General features: G+C 44.2%; 1 protein-coding gene and 1 long non-coding RNA gene across 3 annotated transcripts in view; both read left to right on the forward strand.

Moving 5' to 3' along the window:
• The first annotated feature begins 478 nt into the window (after window positions 1–478).
• The window catches only part of LOC115153797 (inhibitor of apoptosis protein), a 57617-nt gene continuing 30355 nt past the window's right edge, over window positions 479–27740 (forward strand). For both annotated transcript variants that reach the window (XM_029699383.1, XM_029699384.1), the window contains exons 1-4: window positions 479–618; window positions 5221–7141; window positions 14314–14428; window positions 26380–26545. In XM_029699383.1, coding sequence (XP_029555243.1) covers window positions 7048–7141; window positions 14314–14428; window positions 26380–26545 — 375 coding nt within the window. In that variant the 5' untranslated portion in view covers window positions 479–618; window positions 5221–7047. The remainder of the gene's footprint in view (window positions 619–5220; window positions 7142–14313; window positions 14429–26379; window positions 26546–27740) is intronic.
• Window positions 14725–15613, forward strand: LOC115153799 (uncharacterized). The gene is made up of 2 exons (XR_003867759.1): window positions 14725–14772; window positions 14863–15613. It is a non-coding gene; the product is annotated as an uncharacterized LOC115153799 (long non-coding RNA).

Below are 27740 nucleotides of genomic sequence, written 5' to 3' on the forward strand. Positions count from 1 at the left end.
GTTAGGGTTTGGGTTATATGGGTTAGGGTTTGGGTTATATGGGTTATATGGGTTAGGGTTATATGGGTTAGGGTTATATGGGTTATATGGGTTAGGGTTAGGGTTATATGGGTTATATGGGTTAGGGTTTGGGTTATATGGGTTAGGGTTATATGGGTTATATGGGTTAGGGTTTGGGTTATATGGGAAATAACGACGTGGAAGGTGACTTCCCACGGTGTTGATTTATTTTCCATGGATCCCAGAGTTCATTATACCTTTTTAATGCTGGTATGAAATGGCCTGTGACATCGGATGGAATAAATACCTTCTCACATTGATGATTCCTTCATCATAGATAACAAAACACAGCGGAATGTCTAAACTATCTTCAGTTTCTTACGTAAAAACGTCCTCAGATCTACCCGACCGGAAGTGGCGGCTGCGGTTTATTCGTTACAGGAAACGGAAACGCCACAAAGAAGGGAACGGAGAAAAACGAGAGTTTCTATTGGACAGAAAACCAGGAAGATCCCTGTTTGGTATCCTGACTGTGTTTCCATGTAAAAGGCGGAATGAAAACGCCCCGGTACAGCAGACAGACAGTCGGGGATTTCTACCGAGCAGACGTTTCTAACGGTGAGTCTCTGGCTGTAGCCCGGTAGAACAGGGGCTTTACGGTTCTATCTTACCGTATTCCGGTAACGGTAGTGTTCTCCTTGTCTTTCTGACCTCTGTCGGGTTGTAATGTTTACTAGTTACACGTTCAGGTGTCCGCTATACATGACGACACATTACACCGTTTACAGACAACATTACTTTTATTAAATGTGTCACCGTCTCAGACAATTAAAAAAAAAAATGCACCACATTTAAAGGTCTGATTCCAGCAGCTCAGGAATTTCTTCACGTAAATAACATCGTTGCATAACGCAATATGGTCATACTTCTGTTTTTCCTGACTTGCGCCATTTTGAGGCTGGATAACGTTAAGTCACTGTAACTAGCTGCCATTTCAGACTACATCATACTATGATACTCTACATGATACTATGATACTGTAATTAAACAGCAGGCAGGGAGCAGGTCTCGAACCCTCAACCTTCAAGCCCGAAGTCCGGCGCGCTATCGACTGTGCCGCAAAAGCATGCTCAAACGGCAGAGTCGATATCCGCGCTTATAAACCCAGGGTCGTCACAATACTGTACATGATACTGTACATGATACTGTACATTATACTGTACATGATACTCTACATGATACTATGATACTCTACATGATACTCTACATGATACTATGATACTGTACATGATACTCTACATGATACTCTACATGATACTATGATACTCTACATGATACTCTACATGATACTATGATACTGTACATGATACTCTACATGATACTGTACATGATACTCTACATGATACTCTACATGATACTATGATACTGTACATGATACTGTACATGATACTCTACATGATACTCTACATGATACTATGATACTGTACATGATACTGTACATGATACTGTACATGATACTGTACATGGTGGCGACTTAAACCAACGGAGCTAACACTAGATAAATCATCATTTAACATTTTCGCTGTGCATGTGTCCTTGTTTAGGAATGATTCATTTCTTCCTATTCAAAATCAGGAAGTGCTATTTATTTTTTAACATGGGGAACATGTGTGTGTGTGTGTGTGGACATTTGGGCTAGGGGGTAAAGTATCACATTGCACAAGGACCTTAAGGGACATACACACGTTTATAATTTTAACCGCTTTTTTGTTGCCAGAGTATTTCATTGTCTTAAAATATAGTTCAATTTCTTTTTGCAAAGTAATAAAAGGTGGTGTTTTTGTTTGTAAATTTATATTTGTGAATATGAAATTTGGCCAAAAGAATAATGAAATCAATTACATAAAATTGTTTCAACTTATTTCTATCCTAAGTAAAGAATCCAAGCAGCACATACTCATAAGTGTTCATTACAACAGTTTTCCTAATGTAATGGGTACAGTTTCTCCACAGAAAGTTGAAAAGCATCTGGTCTATCTCCTTGCTTATTTTACCGTCAAGATATAAAGATAGAGCACCATATGTTAGTCTAGTGATACTCTCAGCCTGGGTTATTAGGACTTTTCCTTTTAAAGATAAGTCCCTCTGTAGCCGTTGATTTAGCTTCTTCTGGGGTTTTTTAATATGAGGGTTAAAATGTAGGAAGCCTCTAGACTTCTGATCCTTAGTAATGGATATGCCTAAATATGGAAGTTCTTCTTTCACTGGAATACCACAATGTGATGATGTCACACAGTCTTTGACAGCCATGATTTCAATATGGCAATCTGACTATTTAAAAAAACGTGTAGTCTTGTCAGCCAGCTGGCTTATAATCATTTCTTTACCGGCTACGGAAATATCTTGTACAGGACTATTATTTATAGAATTTGTAAGAAGTTGGGGGATTAATACAAATATATATGTGAGATAGGACAACCTTGCCTAATTTACATTTACATTTTAGTCATTTAGCAGACGCTCTTATCCAGAGTGACTTACAGTAGTGAATGCATACATTTCATACATTATTATTTATTTTTTTCGTACTGGCCCCCCGTGGGAATCGAACCCACAACCCTAATTCCTCTCTTCAACTCAAATCTAGGTGAGGGGCCATGTTTCAGTTTGATAGAGCTGTTACCATTCGTGTAGAGTTTTAATAGCCTTACAGGAAAAAATCCCCAAAGCCAAATTTCTCAAGGGAGTTGAAGAGGAACTGATGCTCCACTGTGTCAAATGCTTTATAAAAAATAATACGCAGCTATCCTCTGTTATCAGGTCTGAGTAGTCAATAAAAATAATATGAAGCTATCCTCTGTTATCAGGTCTGAGTAGTCAATAAAAATAATACGCAGCTATCCTCTGTTATCAGGTCTGAGTAGTCAATAAAAATAATACGCAGCTATCCTCTGTTATCAGGTCTGAGTAGTCAATAAAAATAATACGCAGCTATCCTCTGTTATCAGGTCTGAGTAGTCAATAAAATAATATGAAGCTATCCTCTGTTATCAGGTCTGAGTAGTCAATAAAAATAATACGCAGCTATCCTCTGTTATCAGGTCTGAGTAGTCAATAAAAATAATACGCAGCTATCCTCTGTTATCAGGTCTGAGTAGTCAATAAAAATAATACGCAGCTATCCTCTGTTATCAGGTCTGAGTAGTCAATAAAAATAATACGCAGCTATCCTCTGTTATCAGGTCTGAGTAGTCAATAAAAATAATACGCAGCTATCCTCTGTTATCAGGTCTGAGTAGTCAATAAAAATAATACGCAGCTATCCTCTGTTATCAGGTCTGAGTAGTCAATAAAAATAATACGCAGCTATCCTCTGTTATCAGGTCTGAGTAGTCAATAAAAATAATACGCAGCTTTCCTCTGTTATCAGGTCTGAGTAGTCAATAAAAATAATACGCAGCTATCCTCTGTTATCAGGTATGAGTAGTCAATAAAAATAATACGCAGCTATCCTCTGTTATCAGGTCTGAGTAGTCAATAAAAATAATATGAAGCTATCCTCTGTTATCAGGTCTGAGTAGTCAATAAAAATAATACGCAGCTATCCTCTGTTATCAGGTCTGAGTAGTCAATAAAAATAATACGCAGCTATCCTCTGTTATCAGGTCTGAGTAGTCAATAAAAATAATACGCAGCTATCCTCTGTTATCAGGTCTGAGTAGTCAAGTATGTCTACTAGTCTGATTATTGTTAGAAATATGTCTGTTCCTCATAAAGCCAGACTGTGTTTCATCAATGATTGCATCCAGGACTTCTTTAATTATTTTTGCAAGTAGTAAGGCTTATAGTCATTATTAAGAAGACAAATTGGATGCCAGTTATAGATGTGCAGCAGTTATTTCTTAGGCTTTAGGTCTCAGTGTTGTTAACCACTGAGTCATTGTAGGAGGGAGAACATTGTTTTAATACTCTCTAAAAATACTTCTAGTAGGAAGGGACCTACTTGTTCAGAAATAACTTCTGACGTAATTCCATCAATGCCTGGGGATGTATTGTTCTGTAGATGTTTGATAGACTCTCTAATCTCTTCAACTATGATGGGTTCATCACACGGTTTAGATTCTATATCACTGGTAGAGTGAACATTGTTCAGCGACTCAAAAAACATCCATGTTTAACTTATGGATGGTGTTATTTGTAGTCACATTTCGCAAGTTTAAAGAAATAGGATGAATTCTGTTCTTCCTCCTCACGACATGTTTTACTAGATCTAATAAAGGCTCCTTCTGCTTTTCATCTGTATCTATTATCCAGTTTATTTCATCTGTATGTGTGTGTGTATATATATATATATATATTATCCAGTTTATTTAATCTATACAGTTGAAGTCGGAAGTTAACATACACTTTAGCCAAATACATTTAAACTCAGTTTCTCACAATTCCTGACATTTAATCCTAGTAAAAATGCCCTGTTTTAGGTCAGTTAGGATCACCACTTTATTTTAAGAATGATAAATGTCAGAATAATAGTAGAGAAAATGCTTCATTTCAGCTTTTATTTCTTTCAGTTACTAGCTGGTAAAATGAATTAAGTGAGGAATGGCGGTGGAAACGCCTGTTATGCACAAATAGATTTGGAGTTACGTGATGATATGTTGTGTGGTCCTCCCAGTATGACTCAGGAAAGGATGCAGTTTATTAGGCAACAGGTGAAATAAATGAGCTTCACAGGGTGGTGAATGTGCCTTATTCTGGTGACATGATGATCGCTGTGGGACTGTTCTTGACAAATATAAATATTGTTCTTTAATCCATAATAATGTCATGTACCCTGGGCTAGAGCGCACGTGTCCAGACCAGAGTAGACACATTTCCTATTTAGTTTGTGACAAAGCTATCAGGATTTAAGCAGAAGTACATTTGGTGTGCACTATGTAATCACGCCAAGCTTTTTAAAATATCTGCTTGAAGAACTGTCACCAATTGGAAACCTAGTTTATGATAACCATGTTTTTTGAAGCTATACAGTATTTGTGTACATATAAAACAAGTTTATATTTTGGGTTCTGATGAAGTATTTGAGTTGAACTAAGTTCATGAGGCATCTATAAATGATAAATCAATGAGTATGTATCATTCATGTAAAAGTCTAGAAATGGATGTAGAAACTGCAGATTGCCCCTTTTTTAATGTGACTTTTCTCTCTCTCTCCTACAGGTGTCATCGGCGTTCGTGAAGGAGAACGATCTTTTATTTCCTTCAGACAGACATCTTTATTTCCTTATACCTGGTTAATCTCTGCTGTCATGGAGACCTAAAGTCCCCCAGGAGGGATGTTCCAATCAGGGGGAGAGGGCTGACCCGCCATACCCGGGGGGGGGGGGGTGTGTGTGTGTGTGTGTGTGTGAATGAGCGTGCATTTTTGTTCATATTCATCCTGTTTTGCATTAACACCAAACTCCATTTCTCAGCACCATTGCACACAGCCATGTGTTCAGAGTGGTGTCAGTTGGAGACAGGGAGACCAGGGGAGAGACCAGGGGACAGAGATGAAACGGTGAGACCAGGGGAGAGAGATGTGTAAGGGAGGCCAGGGGAGAGACAGAGAGACCAGGGGACAGAGCTGTGTAAGGGAGACCAGGGGAGAAACGGAGAGACCAGGGGACAGAGATGAAACGGTGAGACCAGGGAAGAAACGGTGAGACCAGGGGAGAGAGATGTGTAAGGGAGGCCAGGGGAGAGACGGTGAGACCAGGGGACAGAGATGTGTAAGGGAGGCCAGGGGAGAAACGGAGAGACCAGGGGACAGAGATGAAACGGTGAGACCAGGGAAGAAACAGTGAGACCAGGGGACAGAGATGTAAGGGAGACCAGGGGACAGAGATGTGTAAGGGAGGCCAGGGAAGAAACGGTGAGACCAGGGGACAGAGATGTAAGGGAGACCAGCGGAGAGACGGTGAGACCAGGGGAGAGGCCAGGGGAGAGGCCAGGGGAGAGTCCAGGGGAGAGGCCAGGGGAGAGACCAGGGGAGAGGTGAATCGTTGGAGGGGACAGAGTGGTGTTGGTCGGAGACAAGGAGACCAGGGGAGAGACCAGGGGAGAGACCAGGGGAGAGACCAGGGGAGAGGTGAATCGTTGTGGCGGGGACAGAGTGCTGTTGGTCAGAGACAGGGAGACCAGGGGAGAGACCAGGGGAGAGGCCAGGGGAGAGGTGAATCGTTGTGGAGTCATCAGGAGGGACAGAGGGGTGTGGCCTGCTGTGGTGGTATCAGACAGACGGTCCTTTATAGCTCCGTTAAAATGAGCATGGTGCTTGCAACGATAGTGGGTTCGATTCCCAGGTCCACCCGTATATAAAATGTATGCATGCATAACTGTAAGTCTCTTCGGATAAAAGCGTTTGCTAAACGGCGTTTGTTCTTCTATCACAGACAGACAGACAGCACCATCTAATGATGTTCTGTTTCTCTGCAGCTTTCTATTCTCAGCAGAAAAGCCTTTCATTTACAGGCTGTTGTGACACATTAGGCAAATCACTACTTTCAGCTCGTGTGTGTGAGTGTGTGTGTGTGTGAGTGTGTGAGAGTGTGTGAGTGTGTGTGTGTGAGTGTGTGTGTGTGAGTGTGTGAGTGTTCCCCCTGCCCTGGGTTACTCATCCCTCTCTCCCTGAGGAGAATCGTCCTTCCTTTTCTGTAATTCTACAAACTCTAAAACTATATTAACAATCTAGAACTTAATCTAAAAACTCGATCTAGAGGCTATATCTAGACTCTGGAATCTGTATATCTAGACTCTATAGCCCGTATAGACTCTATAACCTATATATCTAGACTCTCTAACCCGTATATCTAGCCTCTCTAACCCGTGTATCTAGCCTCTCTAACCCGTGTATATCTAGACTCTCTAACCCGTATATCTAGCCTGTCTAACCCGTGTATATCTAGACTCTCTAACCCGTATAGACTCTATAACCCGTATATCTAGACTCTATAACCCGTATAGACTCTATAACCCGTATATCTAGCCTGTCTAACCGATCTGTAAATGGACACCCTGGTTCAGCTCCAGAACAGCCCGTTCCTCATGGGTCTCTGTCGGAACGGAGCCCCAGTTGACCTGCAGTATGACAACTCTTCAGGTACACAGACCTTAATATACACCTGGTACACCTGGTACACACACACACTCACACGATGTACATGTTATACAAACACACACACACACACACACACACACACACGATGTACATGTTATACACACACCATGCACACGTTAGACACATCCTGCAGTATGGCAACTCCTCAGGTCCACCTTAAGACAGGTTAAAGAAGGATGTTTAAGCTTGGAGACAGTAGAGACATGGATGGTGTGTGTGTGCCATTCAGAGGACGAAGGGGCAAGACACAGGATTTAATTGTCTTTGAACGGGGTTTGGTAGTAGGTGCCAGGCTGCTGGGTTTTTCCCGCGTGTACCAAGAATGTTCCCCTGTGGAACGCTTTCGACACCTTGTAGACTCCATGCCCTGAGGGCCAAAGGGGGTGCAACTCAATATTATTAATTAATATTAGGAAGGTGTCCTTAATGTTTGGTATAGTCAGTGTAAATACACACACCTTAAACTTACAGCTGAAACGCGTTATATATACACACACTTTACACCTAATACACGTTATATATACACACACACTTTACACCTGATACACGTTATATATACACACACTTTACACCTGATACACGTTATATATACACACACTTTACACCTAATACACGTTATATATACACACTTTACACCTAATACACGTTATATATACACACTTTACACCTGATACACGTTATATATTGTTACGAATCCCTTTGGCCCAGCGGTCTAGGGGGGATGGATACGAGACCCGTAACATAAATCATGCAAATTATAATCGTGACAAGTAACAGTGAGAACCAAAAAACCACAGACAACTGAAATCTACCGTCAAACCGAAAAGGTTTATTTTAAACACACGGTAAAGGGGTGTGAGAAAAGGGGCTGAGCTGGACCCAAGCAAAGAAACAATAATCCAGAAACCCCCTAAACTAGACTAGCCTACTTCAGTACAGCTAACTAACTAACCAGAAATACAGAGGGTGGTCCGCCCAGTTCTAACTAGGGTACTTAGACACAGTATTCCTACGGGTAATGTATGCCCATGGGCGACTTGTCTTGGTACCCCCTTTTCCCACCAAACAAACAAACAGTCAAACAACAAAACAATACTCACAGGATTACCGGACAAATGTGACATGTAGTTGTAAAAACAAAAGAGATCAACACAGCGATAGAGAGAGGGAGAGATTGAGAGAATGAACACAAAGATTGATCTCAGAGTGAGAATGAGCTCAGAGTGATAATGAGCTGGGGAGAAAACAACTGACTGGGTTTTTAAACCAAGGGAAAGGGACTGTGATAGGTTGAGGGAAAAGGAACAGGTGTCTTCTGATTGGGGACTGATTGATGACTGATTGGGGAGTGATGGTTGTCACCTGTGAGGTGAGAAGGAGAGACAAGAAACACACACAGGATACACACACAGGATACCTGTATCCGTAACAATATACACAGACACTTTACACCTAATACACGTTATATATACACACTTTACACCTAATACACGTTATATATACACACTTTACACCTAATACACGTTATATATACACACTTTACACCTGATACACGTTATATATATACACACTTTACACCTGATACGCGTTATATATACACACTTTACACCTAATACACGTTATATATACACACTTTACACCTAATACACGTTATATATACACACTTTACACCTAATACACGTTATACACACACACTTTACACCTGATACACGTTATATATATATATACACACTTTACACCTAATACATGTTATATATACACACTTTACACCTGATACACGTTATATATATACACACTTTACACCTAATACACGTTATACACACACACTTTACACTTAATACACGTTATACACACACACTTTACACCTGATACGCGTTATACACACACACACACACACTTTACACCTGATACGCGTTATACACACACACACACACTTTACACCTGATACGCGTTATACACACTTTACACCTGATACACATTATATATACACACTTTACACCTGCACAATACAGTGCATTCGGAAAGTATTCCAATCCCTTGACTTTAAAAAATATATATATATATTTTAGATTCTTCAAAGTAGCCACCCCTTTGCCTTGATGACAACTTTTCACACTCTTGACATTCTCTCAACCAGCTTAATGAGGTAGTCACCTGGAATGCATTTCAAATCAAAATCAAATCAAATCAAATTTATTTATATAGCCCTTCGTACATCAGCTGAAATCTCAAAGTGCTGTACAGAAACCTAGCCTAAAATCCCAAACAGCAAACAATGAATGTGAAAGAAGCACGGTGGCTGGGAAAAACTCCCTAGGAAAAACTCCTGAGAAAGGCCAAAAACCTAGGAAGAAACCTAGAGAGGAACCAGGCTATGAGGGGTGGCCAGTCCTCTTCTGGCTGTGCCGGGTGGATATTATAACAGAACATGGTCAAGATGTTAAAATGTTCGTAAATGACCAGCATGGTCAAATAATAATAATCATAGTAATTGTCGAGGGTGCAACAAGCACGTCCGGTGAACAGGTCAGGGTTCCGTAGCCGCAGGCAGAACAGTTGAAACTGGAGCAGCAGCATGGCCAGGTGGACTGGGGACAGCAAGGAGTCATCATGCCAGGTAGTCCTGAGGCATGGTCCTAGGGCTCAGGTCCTCCGAGAGAAAGAAAGAAAGAGAGAAAGAGAGAATTAGAGAGAGCATATTTACATTCACACAGGACACCGGATAAGACAAGAGAATACTCCAGATGTAACAGACTGACCCTAGCCCCCCGACACATAAACTACTGCAGCATAAATACTGGAGGCTGAGACAGGAGGGATCAGAAGACACTGTGGCCCCATCCGATGATACCCCCGGACAGGGCCAAACAGGCAGGATATAACCCCACCCACTTTGCCAAAGCACAGCCCCCACACCACTAGAGGGATATCTACAACCACCAACTTACCGTCCGAAGACAAGGCCGAGTATAGCCCACAAAGATCTCCGCCACGGCACAACCCAAGGGGGGGCGCCAACCCAGACAGGAAGACCACGTCAGTGGCTCAACCTACTCAAGTGACGCACCCCTCCCATGGACGGCATGGAAGAACACCAGTAAGTCAGTGACTCAGCCCCTGTAAAAGGGTTAGAGGCAGAGAATCCCAGTGGGAAGAGGGGAACCGACAAGGCAGAGACAGCAAGGGCGGTTCGTTGCTCCAGCCTTTCCGTTCACCTTCACACTCCTGGGCCAGACTATACTTAATCATAGGACCTACTGAAGAGATAAGTCTTCAGTAAAGACTTAAAGGTTGAGACTGAGTCTGCGTCTCTCACATGGGTAGGCAGACCATTCCATAAAAATGGAGCTCTATAGGAGAAAGCCCTACCTCCAGCCGTTTGCTTAGAAATTCTAGGGACAATTAGGAGGCCTGCGTCTTGTGACCGTAGCGTACGTGTAGGTATGTACGGCAGGATCAAATCGGAAAGATAGGTAGGAGCAAGCCCATGTAATGCTTTGTAGGTTAGCAGTAAAACCTTGAAATCAGCCCTTGCCTTAACAGGAAGCCAGTGTAGGGAGGCTAGCACTGGAGTAATATGATCAAATTGATTGGTTCTAGTCAGGATTCTAGCAGCCGTATTTAGCACTAACTGAAGTTTGTTTAGTGCTTTATCCGGGTAGCCGGAAAGTAGAGCATTGCAGTAGTCGAGCCTAGAAGTAACAAAAGCATGGATTAATTTTTCTGCGTCATTTTTGGACAGAAAGTTTCTGATTTTTGCAATGTTACGTAGATGGAAAAAAGCTGTCCTTGAAGCAGTCTTGATATGTTTTTCAAAAGAGAGATCAGGGTCCAGAGTAACGCCGAGGTCCTTCACAGTTTTATTTGAGACGACTGTACAACCATCCAGATTAATTGTCAGATTCAACAGAAGATCTCTTTGTTTCTTGGGACCTAGGACAAGCATCTCTGTTTTGTCCGAGTTTAAAAGTAGAAAATGTGCAGCCATCCACTTCCTTATGTCTGAAACACAGGCTTCTAGCGAGGGCAATTTTGGGGCTTCACCATGTTTCATTGAAATGTACAGCTGTGTGTCGTCCGCATAGCAGTGAAATTTAACATTATGTTTTCGAATGACATCCCCAAGAGGTAAAATATATAGTGAAAACAATAGTGGTCCTAGAACGGAACCTTGAGGAACACCGAAATTTACAATTGATTTGTCAGAGGACGAACCATTCACAGAGACAAACTTATATCTTTCCGACAGATAAGATCTAAACCAGGCCAGAACTGGTCCATGTAGACCAATTTGGGTTTCCAATCTCTCCAAAAGAATGTGGTGATCGATGGTATCAAAAGCGGCACTAAGATCTAGGAGCATGAGGACAGATGCAGAGCCTCGGTCTGACGTCATTAAAAGGTCATTTACCACCTTCACAAGTGCAGTCTCAGTGCTATGATGGGGTCTAAAACCAGACTGAAGCCTTTCGTATACATTGTTTGTCTCCAGGAAGGCAGTGAGTTGCTGCGCAACAACTTTTTCTAAAATTTTTGAGAGGAATGGAAGATTCGATATAGGCCGATAGTTTTTTATAATTTCTGGGTCAAGATTCGGCTTTTTCAAGAGAGGCTTTATTACTGCCACTTTTAGTGAGCTTGGTACACATCCGGTGGATAGAGAGCCGTTTATTATGTTCAACATAGGAGGGCCAAGCACAGGAAGCAGCTCTTTCAGTAGTTTAGTTGGAATAGGGTCCAGTATGCAGCTTGAGGGTTTGGAGGCCATGATTATTTTCATCATTATGTCAAGAGATATAGTACTAAAACACTTTAGTATCTCCCTTGATCCTAGGTCCTGGCAGAGTTGTGCAGACTCAGGACAATGGAGCCCTGGAGGAATACCCAGATTTAAAGAGGAGTCCGTAATTTGCTTTCTAATGATCATGATCTTTTCCTCAAAGAAGTTCATAAATTTATTACTGCTGAAGTGAAAGCCATCCTCCATTTGCGAATGCTGCTTTTTAGTTAACTTTGCGACAGTGTCAAAAAGAAATTTCGGATTGTTCTTATTTTCCTCAATTAAGTTGGAAAAATAGGATGATCGTGCAGCAGTGAGGGCTCTTCGATACTGCACGGTACTGTCTTTCCAAGCTAGTCGGAAGACTTCCAGTTTAGTGTGGCGCCATTTCCGTTCCAATTTTCTGGAAGCTTGCTTCAGAGTTCGTGTATTTTCTGTATACCAGGGAGCTAGTTTCTTATGACAGATGTTTTTAATTTTTAGGGGTGCAACTGCATCTAGGGTATTGCGCAAGGTTAAATTGAGTTCCTCGGTTAGGTGGTTAACTGATTCTTGTCCTCTGACGTCCTTGGGTAGGCAGAGGGAGTCTGGAAGGGCATCAAGGAATCTTTGGGTTGTGTGAGAATTTATAGCACGACTTTTAATGCTCCTTGGTTGGGATCTGAGCAGATTATTTGTTGCAATTGTAAACGCAATAAAAGGGTGGTCCGATAATCCAGGATTATGTGGAAAAACATTAAGATCCACAACATTTATTCCATGGGACAAAACTAGGTCCAGAGTATGACTGTGGCAGTGAGTAGGTCCAGAGACATGTTGGACAAAACCCACTGAGTCGATGATGGCTCCGAAAGCCTTTTGGAGTGGGTCTGTGGACTTTTCCATGTGAATGTTAAAGTCACCAAAAATTAGAATATTATCTGCTATGACTACAAGATCCGATAGGAATTCAGGGAACTCAGTAAGGAACACTGCATATTTCAATTAACAAGTGTGCCAAGTTAAAAGTACATTTGTGGAATGTTGTTCCTTCTTCAGCCAATCAGATGTGTTGTGACAAGGTAGGGGTGGTATACAGAAGATAGCCCTATTTGGTAAAATACCAAGTCCATATTATGGCAAGAACAGCTCAAATAAGCAATGAGAAACAACAGTCCACCATTACTTTAACACATGAAGGTCAGTCAATATGCAAAATGTCAAGAACTTTGAAAGTTTCTTCAAGTGAAGTTCCAAAAACTATCAAGTGCTATGATGAAACTGTCTCTCATGAGGACCGCCACAGGAAAGACCGAGTTACCAGCCTCATGAGGACCGCCACAGGAAAGGAAGACCCAGAGTTACCTCTGCTGCAGAGGATAAGTTCATTAGAGTTACCAGCCTCATGAGGACCGCCACAGGAAAGGAAGACCCAGAGTTACCAGCCTCATGAGGACCGCCACAGGAAAGGAAGACCCAGCGTTACCTCTGCTGCAGAGGATAAGTTCATTAGAGTTACCAGCCTCATGAGGACCGCCACAGGAAAGGAAGACCCAGAGTTACCTCTGCTGCAGAGGATAAGTTCATTAGAGTTAACTGCACCTCAGGCCTTCATGGTCGAAATGCTGCAAAAAAACCACTACTAAAGGACACCAGTAAGAAGAAGAAACTTGATTGGTTCCAATCACTGTGTCTTTTGTGAGACGCAGATGATCTCCACATCTGTGGTTCCCACTGTGAAGCATGGAGGAGGAGGTGTGATGGTGCTTTGCTGGTGACACTGTCTGTGATTTATTTTAGAATTCAAGGCACACTTAACCAGCATGGCTACCACAGCATTCTGCAGCGATACGCCATCCTATCTGGTTTGGACTTAGTGGGACTATCATTTGTTTTTCAACAGGACAATCACCCAACACACCTCCAGGCTGTGTAAAGGCTATTTGACCAAGAAGGAGAGTGATGGAGCGCTGCATCAAATGACCTGGCCTCCACAATCACCCGACCTCAACCCAATTTATAAAATTTGGGATGAGTTGGACCGCAGAGTGAAGGAAAAGCAGCCAACAAGTGCTCAGCATATGTGGGAACTCCTTCAAGACTGTTGGAAAAGCATACCAGGTGAAGCTGGTTGACAATGTCAAGAGTGTGCAAACCTGTCATCGAGGCAAAGGGTGGCTACTTCAAAGAATCTAAAATATATTTTGATTTGTTTAACAATTGTTTTGGTAACTACATGATTCCATATGTGCTATTTCATAGTTTTGATGTCTTCACTATTCTACAATATAGAAAATAGTAAAAATAAAGAAAAATGTATTGTTAGAAAGTGCAATAGAGATAATGTTGTTGATTATTATTAACCATTGTAAAGTTATTTTTATTTTCCCCTCAGAACTGTTCCGTATCTCCACCTTCGCTCGGTTTCCATCATTGGGGGTAACGGAGCGCAGCCTGGCCAGGGCAGGATGGTTCTATACTGGTGTTGGAGACAGGGTGCAGTGTTTCAGGTAGGTGATGGTTCTATACTGGTGATGGAGACAGGGTGCAGGTAGGTGATGGTTCTATACTGGTGTTGGAGACAGGGTGCAGGTAGGTGATGGTTCTATACTGGTGTTGGAGACAGGGTGCAGGTAGGTGATGGTTCTATACTGGTGTTGGAGACAGGGTGCAGGTAGGTGATGGTTCTATACTGGTGTTGGAGACAGGGTGCAGGTAGGTGATGGTTCTATACTGGTGATGGAGACCGGGTGCAGTGTTTCAGGTAGGTGATGGTTCTATACTGGTGTTGGAGACAGGGTGCAGTGTTTCAGGTAGGTGATGGTTCTATACTGGTGTTGGAGACAGGGTGCAGGTAGGTGATGGTTCTATACTGGTGATGGAGACAGGGTGCAGGTAGGTGATGGTTCTATACTGGCGTTGGAGACAGGGTGCAGTGTTTCAGGTAGGTGATGGTTCTATACTGGTGATGGAGACCGGGTGCAGTGTTTCAGGTAGGTGATGGTTCTATACTGGCGTTGGAGACAGGGTGCAGAAAGCACAGAAAGCTAAACCAGCAACCACACAAACTGAAATTGGATACATTGTCAACGCAGGTTCAATTAAGAAAAACTTAGCTAGCTAGATAATTAGCTGACTTTGATTTTGCAGAGACATGTTTTTTTTGGAGCATCTGATGACATCACGCCGTGAGTGATGAACATTTCTCTGGTCCCTACTGTTGCAGTCATGACGCAAGTGGCGCTATGCTGTCAAATCCTCCCACATGTACTTCGACCAGCTGTTTTTAGCAACTGGTAGTTTTTAATTCGGTTGGCATATTGGCAGGTTTGATAGCAACTAAGTACACTGAATGTTGTTGACCGCTGTTAAAACGCTGAAAGCTGAACGAGAGACCTTGGTTTACTGTTTTTATATACTTTTATTTTATTTTGGATCCTGCGGCTCTGTTGGGGTTAGTTGCTGCGAGAGCTGCTGTCTGTCCCGGGATCCTGCCAGATTCCCCATAGGGGGAGAGACATGGAAGCCCAGCTAGCCTGACTGGCTCAGAGGTCTCAAATGGAGGTCGCTATTCAACGTTTCCAGCACTGCAGGAGCTGTGTTTGCTTTGTTCCAGGACAATGTGGACCGCACTGATTTTCAATGTAGCAACTGCTTGCTTGCAGAGGACTACAGGGTGGCGAAGTGGCTACTCTAAGCAAGCAAGTAGCAAACCTACACAAGTTACCGGGGAGTCCACGCCCGCCTACTTTTTCTTTTTCTTCCACCCCAGTAGCCGGATGCCGCTCTGGTCTGGTGGAATTTTCGCCGCCATGTCGGCTCTCCACAGCCGACTGGCCGGTGCTCAGCAGGGTTCCATCCCTGAAGGGGTCTACCCCTTCCCTGGAGAATGGAGCTGGCCTCGACCCAACGAAGTCGAAGAAAGTGTCCTCTGGCAACGGGGGTGTCCTTGGAGATGTTGAGCCCGGACCTGACACAGACCAGAAACAGCTTTGCCGCCCTGGATCCAGAGGTTCCAGCACCTTCTTCCTTGGGGGCTTCCCATTCAAGATCGAATCCGAAGGTACTTATGTCTTCGTCCTCTGTTCTGTCTCCCTCTCCGGTGGCTTTCTACCTCGGGTTCAGATCCTCGGAGCTCCCAGCCTCAACCGACCGTGAGGCTGCCTGAGAGACCAGTCGATTCAACATCACCAGCTGTCATCATAGGCAGCTCTGTGGTGAGAAACATCTCGGTTCCCAAGGCAAAAACCCTGTGCTACCCAGGAGCACGAGTACAGGACATCACAAGGCTGCTTCCGACTGTCGTAGTCCATGTGGGGTCAAATGACGTCAGGAGGGCTAGCTGGGAACATATGAAAAATTGGTTTTAAGGAACTGATTTTAGCATTAAAATACTCCAAACAATGGCCAGTAATTTCAGGTCCAGTTCCATCCCCGCAGGTGTGAACATTTCAGCAGGCTACTGGCATTACACACCTGGCTAAAAGACTACTGTAGCTCTGCTGGTATTACACCTGGCTAAAAGACTACTGTAGCTCTGCTGGTATTACACACCTGGCTAAAAGACTACTGTAGCTCTGCTGGTGTTACACACCTGGTTAAAAGACTACTGTAGCTCTGCTGGTATTACACACCTGGCTAAAAGACTACTGTAGCTCTGCTGGTATTACACACCTGGCTAAAAGACTACTGTAGCTCTGGTATTACACACCTGGCTAAAAGACTACTGTAGCTCTGCTGGTATTACACCTGGCTAAAAGACTACTGTAGCTCTGCTGGTATTACACACCTGGCTAAAAGACTACTGTAGCTCTGCTGGTGTTACACACCTGGTTAAAAGACTACTGTAGCTCTGCTGGTATTACACACCTGGCTAAAAGACTACTGTAGCTCTGCTGGTATTACACACCTGGCTAAAAGACTACTGTAGCTCTGGTATTACACACCTGGCTAAAAGACTACTGTAGCTCTGCTGGTGTTACACACCTGGCTAAAAGACTACTGTAGCTCTGGTATTACACACCTGGCTAAAAGACTACTGTAGCTCTGCTGGTATTACACACCTGGCTAAAAGACTACTGTAGCTCTGCTGGTATTACACACCTGGCTAAAAGACTACTGTAGCTCTGCTGGTATTACACACCTGGCTAAAAGACTACTGTAGCTCTGGTATTACACACCTGGCTAAAAGACTACTGTAGCTCTGCTGGTATTACACACCTGGCTAAAAGACTACTGTAGCTCTGCTGGTATTACACACCTGGCTAAAAGACTACTGTAGCTCTGCTGGTATTACACACCTGGCTAAAAGACTACTGTAGCTCTGCTGGTGTTACACACCTGGCTAAAAGACTACTGTAGCTCTGCTGGTGTTACACACCTGGCTAAAAGACTACTGTAGCTCTGCTGGTATTACACCTGGCTAAAAGACTACTGTAGCTCTGCTGGTATTACACACCTGGCTAAAAGACTACTGTAGCTCTGCTGGTGTTACACACCTGGCTAAAAGACTACTGTAGCTCTGGTATTACACACCTGGCTAAAAGACTACTGTAGCTCTGCTGGTATTACACACCTGGCTAAAAGACTACTGTAGCTCTGCTGGTGTTACACCTGGCTAAAAGACTACTGTAGCTCTGCTGGTGTTACACACCTGGCTAAAAGACTACTGTAGCTCTGCTGGTATTACACACCTGGCTAAAAGACTACTGTAGCTCTGCTGGTAATACACACCTGGCTAAAAGACTACTGTAGCTCTGGTATTACACACCTGGCTAAAAGACTACTGTAGCTCTGCTGGTATTACACACCTGGCTAAAAGACTACTGTAGCTCTGCTGGTGTTACACACCTGGCTAAAAGACTACTGTAGCTCTGCTGGTGTTACACACCTGGCTAAAAGACTACTGTAGCTCTGCTGGTATTACACACCTGGCTAAAAGACTACTGTAGCTCTGCTGGTATTACACCTGGCTAAAAGACTACTGTAGCTCTGGTATTACACACCTGGCTAAAAGACTACTGTAGCTCTGGTATTACACACCTGGCTAAAAGACTACTGTAGCTCTGCTGGTATTACACCTGGCTAAAAGACTACTGTAGCTCTGCTGGTGTTACACCTGGCTAAAAGACTACTGTAGCTCTGCTGGTGTTACACACCTGGCTAAAAGACTACTGTAGCTCTGGTATTACACACCTGGCTAAAAGACTACTGTAGCTCTGCTGGTATTACACACCTGGCTTAAAGACTACTGTAGCTCTGGTATTACACACCTGGCTAAAAGACTACTGTAGCTCTGGTATTACACACCTGGCTAAAAGACTACTGTAGCTCTGCTGGTGTTACACACCTGGCTAAAAGACTACTGTAGCTCTGGTATTACACACCTGGCTAAAAGACTACTGTAGCTCTGCTGGTGTTACCACCTGGCTAAAAGACTACTGTAGCTCTGCTGGTGTTACACACCTGGCTAAAAGACTACTGTAGCTCTGCTGGTGTTACACACCTGGCTAAAAGACTACTGTAGCTCTGGTATTACACACCTGGCTAAAAGACTACTGTAGCTCTGCTGGTGTTACACACCTGGCTAAAAGACTACTGTAGCTCTGCTGGTGTTACACACCTGGCTAAAAGACTACTGTAGCTCTGCTGGTATTACACACCTGGTTAAAAGACTAATGTAGCTCTGGTATTACACACCTGGCTAAAAGACTACTGTAGCTCTGCTGGTATTACACACCTGGCTAAAAGACTACTGTAGCTCTGCTGGTGTTACACACCTGGCTAAAAGACTACTGTAGCTCTGGTATTACACACCTGGCTAAAAGACTACTGTAGCTCTGCTGGTGTTACACACCTGGTTAAAAGACTACTGTAGCTCTGGTATTACACACCTGGCTAAAAGACTACTGTAGCTCTGCTGGTTATACACACCTGGCTAAAAGACTACTGTAGCTCTGCTGGTAATACACACCTGGCTAAAAGACTACTGTAGCTCTGGTATTACACACCTGGCTGAAAGACTACTGTAGCTCTGCTGGTATTACACCTGGCTAAAAGACTACTGTAGCTCTGCTGGTATTACACACCTGGCTAAAAGACTACTGTAGCTCTGCTGGTGTTACACACCTGGTTAAAAGACTACTGTAGCTCTGCTGGTGTTACACACCTGGCTAAAAGACTACTGTAGCTCTGCTGGAGTCACTTTTATTGATAACTTTGACACCTTCTGGAAACAGAAGATACTCTCCAGGAAGGACAGAGTCCATCCAAATCATCTTGGCTCCTGGCCTCTGTCCACGCATTTCAAGGCTGCGATGAAAAATCAAATGAAATCAAATTTTATTAGTCACATGCGCCGAATACAACAGGTTGTTCACCTTACAGTGAAATGCTTACTTACGAGCCGCGAACCAACAATGCAGTTTAAAAAAAATAAAAGTAAGAATAAGAAATAAAATGAACAAGTAATTAAAGAGCAGCAGTAAAATAACAATAGCAAGACAATACACAGGGGGCTACCGGTACACAGTCAATGTGAGGGGGCACCGGTTAGTTTAGGTAATATGTCCATGTAGGTAGAGTTATTAAAGTGACTATACATAGATGATAACAGCGGTGTTAAAGGGTGGGGGCAATGCAAATAGTCTGGGTAGCCATTTGATTAGATGTTCAGGAGTCTTATGGCTTGGGGGTAGAAGCTGTTTAGAAGCCTCATGGACCCAGACTTGGCGCTCCGGTACCGCTTGCCGTGCGGTAGCAGAGAGAACAGTCTGACTAGGGTGGCTGGAGTCTTGACAATTTTTAGGGCCTTCCTCTGACACCGCCTGGTATAGAGGTCCTGGATGGCAGGAAGCTTGGCCCCAGTGATGTACTGGACCGTACGCACTACCCTCTATAGTGCCAAGTGGTCGGAGGCTGAGCAGTTGCCATACCAGGCAGTGATGCAACCAGTCAGGATGCTTTCGATGGCGCAGCTGTAGAACCTTTTGAGGATCTGAGGACCCATGCCAAATCTTTTCAGTCTCCTGAGGGGGGATAGGTTTTGTCGTGCCCTCTTCATGACTGTCTTGGTGTGCTTGGACCATGATAGTTTGTTGGTGAAGTGGACACCAAGGAACTTGACGCTCTCAACCTGCTCCACTGCAGCCCTGTCGATGAGAATGGGGGCGTGTTCGACCCTCCGTTTGCTGTAGTCCATGATCAGCTCCTTTGTCTTGCTCACATTGAGGGAGAGGTTGTTGTCCTGGCACCACACGGCCAGGTCTCTGACCTCCCTATAGGCTGTCTCGTCATGTTGGTGATCAGGCCTTCCACTGGTGTGTCATCGGCAAACTTAATGATGGTGTTGGAGTCGTGCCTGGCTATGTAGTCATGAGTGAACAGGGAGTACTGGAGGGGACTGAGCACGCACCCCTGAGGGGCCCCCGTGTTGAGGATCAGCGTGGCTGATATGTTGTTACCTACCCTTACCACCTGGGGGCGGCCCGTCAGGAAGTCCAGGATCCAGTTGCAGAGGGAGGTGTTTAGTCCAAGGGTCCTTAGCTTATTGATGAGCTTTGAGGGTACTATGGTGTTGAACGCTGAGCTGTAGTCAATGAATAGTATTCTCACATAGGTGTTCCTTTTGTCCAGGTGGGAAAGGGCAGTGTGGAGTGCAATAGAGATTGCATCATCTGTGGATCTGTTAGGGCTGTATGCAAATTGGAGTGGGTCTAGGGTTTCTGGGATAATGGTGTTGATGTGAGCCATGACCAGCCTTTCAAAGCACTTCATGGCTACAGACGTGAGTGTTATGGGTCTGTAGTTATTTAGGCAGATTACGTTAGTGTTCTTGGGCACAGGGACTATGGTGGTCTGCTTAAAACATGTTGGTATTACAGACTCAGACAGAGAGGTTGAAAATGTCAGTGAAAACACTTGCCAGTTGGTCAGCGCATGCTCGCAGTACACGTCCTGGTCATCCGTCTGGCCCTGCGGCCTTGTGAATGTTGACCTGTTTAAAGGACTTACTCACATCTGCTGCGGAGAGCGTGATCACACAGTCTTCTGGAACAGCTGGTGCTCTCATGCATGTTTCAGTCTTATTTGCCTCGAAGCGAGCGTAGAAGTATTTTAGCTCGTCTGGTAGGCTCGTGTCACTGGGCAGCTCTTGGCTGTGCTTCCCTTTGTAGTCTGTAATGGTTTGCAAGCCCTGCCACATCCGTCTAGTGTCAGACCTGGTGTAGTACGATTCGATCTTAGTCCTGTATTGACCCTTTGCCTGTTTGATCGTTCGTCGGAAGCGGGATTTTGGGTTAGAGTCTCGCTCCTTGAAAGCGGCAGCTCTAGCCTTTAGCTCAGTGCGGATGTTGCCTGTAATCCATGGCTTCTGGTTGGGGTATGTACGTACAGTCACTGTGGGGACGACGTCATCGATGCACTTATTGATAAAGCCAATGCCATCGGAGGATCCCGGAACATATTCCAGTCTGTGCTTGCAAAACAGTCATGCAGCTTAGCATCACTTTTTTATTGATCGAGTCACTGGTTCTTCCTGCTTCAATTATTGTTTGTAAGCAGGAATCAGGAGGATAGAATTATGTTCAGATTTGCCAAATGGAGAGCGAGGGAGAGCTTTGTATGCGTCTCTGTGTGTGGAGTAAATGTGGTCCAGAGGTTTTTTTTCCCCTGTGGTTGCACATTTAACGTTCTGATAGAAATTTGGTAAAACTGATTTAAGTTTCCCTGCATTAAAGTCCCCTGCTTCTCGGAGCGCCACCTCTGGGTGAGCGTTTTCCTATTTGGTATGGTGAAATACAGCTCATTCAATGCCGTCTTTGTGCCAGCATCAGTCTTTAGTGGTATGTAGACAGCTAGGAAAAATACAGATGAAAACTCTCTCGGTCAGTAGTGTGATCTACAGCTTATCATGAGATACTCTTCCTCTGGCGAGCAATAGCTCGAGACTTCCTTAGATATCGTGCACCAGCTGTTATTTACAAAATGCATAGTACGCCGCCCCTTGTCTTACCAGACGCCGCTGTACTATCCTGCCGGTACATCATATAACCATGTATGTTGATATTGTCGTCGTTCAGCCACGACTTCTTGAAGCATAAGATGTTCGTTTTGTTAATGTCCCGTTGGTAGTTTAATCTTCCGCTTAACTCGTCAATTTTATTTTGCAAAGATAGCAAGTTTGCTAGCAGAATGGAGGGAAGTGGGGGTTTATTCGATCGCCTACGAATATAACCAGCCAGCTGTATGTTGATAATGTCGTCGTTCAGCCACGACTCCGTGAAGCATAAGATATTATTTTCCAAAAATGGCAGCCCGCCCTCTGGTCCCTTTTTCTCTGTCTTCTCTTCACGGAAATGACGGTGATCTGGTCCCGTTCCCGGGGAAGCAGTATATCATTCACGTCGGGCTCGCTAAAGGAAAGAAAGTTTTCTGCCAGTCCGTGGTGAGTAACCAGAAGTTCGGTCAATTACTTACCAGCTCAGTTGATCCCTACCATTGTGACAATGAGTCGTCAGAATTCTGCATCAAATGTACATTATCCTTGGGGCGTTGGCAGACACTATGTAAGTAACTTAACTTATGTCCCCCCTAACTGCCCTGAATACTTCTGTTAATCCTACAGCTATTGTATGCAGTAATCATGAGCCTATGAACCAGAGTTATACTGTTAACACTGAGGTGGTGTGTCCTAGTAGGAAGACCACTGTTAACACTGAGGTGGTGTGTCCTAGTAGGAAGACCACTGTTAACACTGAGGTGGTGTGTCCTAGTAGGAAGACCACTGTTAACACTGAGGTGGTGTGCCCTAGTAGGAAGACCACTGTTAACACTGAGGTGGTGTGTCCTATAGGAAGACCACTGTTAACACTGAGGTGGTGTGCCCTAGTAGGAAGACCACTGTTAACACTGAGGTGGTGTGTCCTATAGGAAGACCACTGTTAACACTGAGGCGGTGTGTCCTAGTAGGAAGACCACTTTATGCAGCTCACCCTGCACTATCAGCTCCAATATAAATAACATGAGCATGTCTACTTCTGATAAGCTTCCCAGTAAAGCATTAAAAACAATCAAACAACCCAGAAAAGTGCTAAAAATATCCCATATTAACATATGCAGCCTGGAAGGGGGATACCTAGTCAGTTGTACAACTGAATGCCTTCAACTGAAATGTGTCTTCCGCCTCTGAATCAGAGAGGTGCGGGGGGCTGCCTTAATCGACATCCACGTCTTCGGCACCCGAGCAGAACAACAGATTTTTACTTTGTCAGCTCGGGGCTTTCGATCCAGCAACCTTTCGGTTACTGGCCCAACGCTCTAACCACTAGGCTACCTGCTGGTTACTGGCCCAACGCTCTAACCACTAGGCTACCTGCTGGTTACTGGCCCAACGCTTTAACCACTAGGCTACCTGCTGGTTACTGGTCCAACGCTCTAACCACTAGGCTACCTGCTGGTTACTGGCCCAACGCTCTAACCACTAGGCTACCTGCTGGTTACTGGCCCAACGATCTAACCACTAGGCTACCTGCCGCCTCTATGCTCTAACCACTAGGCTACCTGCTCTAACCACTAGGCTGCCTGCCGCAAGGTCTTTGAAGTCAGTAACTTGCTTGTAGCAGATGACATTCATATTCTGACTATCTCTGAAACTCACTTAGATAACACATGTTAAATACTGTTGAAGTAATATGGCTACAGGTTCATCTGCCTCACCTAAAGCCCATTCTGGTGGGAAGCTGCTATAGACCACCAAGTGCTAACAGTCAGTATCTGGATAACGTGTGAAATGCTTGATAATGTATGTGATATCAACAGAGAGGTATATTTTCTGGGTGATTTAAATATTGACTGGCTTTCATCAAGCTGCCTACTCAAGAGAAAGCTTCAAGCTGTAACCAGTGCCTGCAACCTGGTTCAGGTTATCAGTCAACCTACCAGGGTAGTTACAAACAGCAGAGGAATTAAATCATCAACATGTATTGATCACATCTTTACTAATGCTGCAGAAATGTGCTTTAAAGCAGTATCCAAATCCATAGGATGTAGTGATCACAATATAGTAGCCATATCTATGAAAACCACAGTTCCAAAGGCTGGGCCTAATATAGTGTATAAGAGGTCATAGAATAAGTTTTGTAGTGATTCATATGTTGATGATGTAAATAATATTTGTTGGTCTGTGGTGTGTAATGAGGAGCAAACAGACGCTGCACTGGACACATTTATGAAATTGCTTATTCCAGTTACTAATAAGCATCCATCCATTAAGAAAATGACAGTAAAAACTGTTGATCCCTGTGGATTGATGAGGAATTGAAAAATTGTATGGTTGAGAGGGATGAGGCAGGAACTAATGGGGATCCATAATAAATATATCAGCAAGCCGCACATGCCATCTGCCCGCACACGCCGTCTGCCATCTGCCCGCACACACCGTCTGCCATCTGCCCGCACACGCCGTCTGTCATCTGCCCGCACACGCCGTCTGCCATCTGCCCGCACACGCCGTCTGCCATCTGCCCGCACACGCCGTCTGCCATCTGCCCGCACACGCCGTCTGCCATCTGCCCGCACACGCCGTCTGCCATCTGCCCGCACACGCAGTCTGCCATCTGCCCGCACACGCCGTCTGCCATCTGCCCGCACACGCCGTCTGCCATCTGCCCGCACACACCGTCTGCCATCTGCCCGTACACACCGTCTGATGAAACCGGGTTCATCTGTAAAGAGCTTCTCCAGCGTGCCAGTGGCCATCGAAGGTGAGCATTTGCCCACTGAATTCGGTTACGACGTTGAAGGACAGCGAGCAGATGAGCTTCCCTGAGACGGGGGCTGGTCTCAGATGATCCCACAGTTTCATCAGCTGTCCAGGTGGCTGGTCTCAGATGATCCCACAGTTTCATCAGCTGTCCTGGTGGCTGGTCTCAGGCGATCCCGTAGGTGAAGAAACCGGATGTAGGTCTTGGATTGGCGTGGTTACACATGTTCTGCTGTTTTGAGGGCAGTTGGACGTACTGTCAAATTCTCTAAAATGACGTTGGAGGCGGCTTATGGTAGACAAATGAACATTAAATGATCTTGCAACAGCTCTGGTGGACATTCCTGCAATAAGCATGTCAACTGCACACTCCCTCAAAACCTGTGACATCTGTGGCATTGTGTTGTGTGACACAACTGCACATTTTAGTGGCCTTTTGTCCCCAGCACAAGGTGCGCCTGTGTAATGATCGTCAATCAGTCAAATGCATTTTTAAAGCCCTTGTTACATCAGCAGATACCCAGCCTAAAACCCCAAACAGCAAGCAATGCAGATGTAGATGCACAGTGGCTAGGAAAAACTCCCTAGATAGGCAGGAACCTAGGAAGAAACCTAGAGAGGAACCAGGCTCTGAGGGCTGGCCAGTCCTCTTAAGGTCAGTACCTTTTTAGGAGTAAATGTAATTTGGCTTTTCATAGCCGAGCATTCATAGGTCGAGACAGCAGGTGGTGCGGTAGAGGGAGAGAGTCGAAAACAGCAGGTCCAGGACAAGGTAGCACGTCCGGTGAACAGGTCAGTGTTCCATAGCCGTAGGCAGAACAGTTGTAACTGGAGCAGCAGCACAGCCAGGTGGACTGGGGACAGCAAGGAGTCATCAGGCCAGGTAGTCCTGAGGCATGGTCCTAGGGCTCAGGTCCTCCGGGAGAGAGCATACTTCAATTCACACAGGACACCAAATAAGACAGGAGAATTACACCAGATATAACAGACTGACCCTAGCCCCCCTGCACATAGACTATTGTAACATCATGCTGTTTAATCAGATTCTTCATAAGCCATACCTGTCATGTCAGGTGGATGGATTATCTTGGTGAAGGAGAAATGCTCACTAACAGGGATGTAAACAAATTTGTGTACAAAATTTGAGAAATAATATTTTTCATTGTATGCAACATTTCTGGGATCTTTTATTTCTGCTCATTAAATACTTATCACGTTGTGTTTTATATATTTTTTTGTTTATTTTGCTAGCTCTAGCATAGTGTTTGATATGCAATGTGATCTCCTCGTAATGAACAGTGTCGAGTGTCCTGACGAGAAGGCAACCTTTTCTAGCTATGCCAGGCAAAATCGGGCAGCTTAAACAAACGGAAATGTAGCTACTTTGCTGTTAGTCTGGCTGCAGAGGTCGTGACTGTGTTAGCCATAGCTAGTTGGCTAGCTAGCAAGCAAGGGACAAGAACGTTGCCAGCGAGCATGGCTTTGGAACATATAGAACGACTGGGTCCATAAATATAGACCTAACCCTAACGTAAAAATGAACTCTGCAAAAGGACAAGGCATAGTTGCGTGTTATTTCCACGGTAATGATATTATTAGGTGAATGCACCAATTTGTAAGTCGCTCTGGATAAGAGCGTCTGCTAAATGACGTAAATGTAATGTACAGAACGTGGACTTAATGGATTTGTTCCTGCTCCAGGTGTAATGTGACGGCGGAGGGCTGGCAGACAGGGGACTGTCCAACAGAGAGACACAGACAGCTGTCCCCATCCTGCTCCTTCATCCAGACTCTCCCCTCCACAGCCAACCTCCTCTCCTCCTCACACTCTGCCTTCTCTCCGCTACGCAGCGCCCCTGTCATACCGGTGAGATACTACTTCCTGTTGGGATGGTGATGGAAAAACTGATGATGGTGGTTGTGGTGAGAGTGATTTATTTATTTTTATGATTTTTACAAATTTTGTTTCACGTACAAGAAAATGCACTGCGATAGGAAAATAATTAATGACAGAAAGACAAAAAACATACAAATTCATGAACTAAACAAACTAAAATGGACATCTCAAGGACTTTGACCCTCAACACAACCTGGACCATCCCCCACTTACTTCATAGGATCAGTATTACAGTCCCGGAAACACATACTGTTACACAACCCTGTAATCTCAACCCTTTTAACCATCATGGTGATGATGATAATGTTGATGGTATTGATGATGATGATAATGGTGATCATTGGGATTTGTGTTTATTAAAGGAGAAGTTTTGCCTTGGCAGCAGCTAATGGGGAACCTTAAAGGAGAAGTTTTGCCTTGGCTGCAGCTAATGGGGAACCTTAAAGGAGAAGTTTTGCCTTGGCTGCAGCTAATGGGGAACCTTAAAGGATAAGTTTTGCCTTGGCAGCAGCTAATGGGGAACCTTAAAGGAGAAGTTTTCTATTTTACAACCACATTTTTATGGAATGTGATAGACACCTTTTTTTTGTGATTTCACATGTTTTTGAGAAACTTACCCCAAACAGCAAATCACTTCCTTATCCTTGTTGTGTGGTATGGGGGCCCGGAAAACAACATTAAGATGCTCCGAAAACACCCAGTAATGTCCGTTTTAGAAACGGAAAGCTGTCAGTATAGTGATGCAGGTCTTTTAGATGTTGAACACATGAAATGGTGTCATTCCGAACTTCCTCCTCAACGTTATTCCATTTTGTTACCAGTCCAGCGATACCACTCTGTCCATTCTACAGGTAACTGACAAAATAAAAGAAACCCATGAATAAATGAGGGATACAAAGTATATTGAAAGCATGGGGTGCTTACTCACAGGAAGCTCCAGACACTTGTAGAATCTATGCCGAGTCGCATTGAAGCTGTTTTGGCGGCTCGTGTTGCCCCCAAAACCCTATTAGGATGCTTTGTTGGTATTTCCTTTATTTTGGCAGTTACCTGTAGCAGCAGGGAAACGGCTCGAGTTGCACTAAACGGAATATAATATTGCAGATAAAGTTTTGGAATGACACATTTTCATGTGTACAACATCTAAAGACCTGCATCACTATAC

This window comes from Salmo trutta, chromosome 19 (assembly GCF_901001165.1).
Source record: "Salmo trutta chromosome 19, fSalTru1.1, whole genome shotgun sequence".
NCBI lineage: Eukaryota > Metazoa > Chordata > Actinopteri > Salmoniformes > Salmonidae > Salmo > Salmo trutta.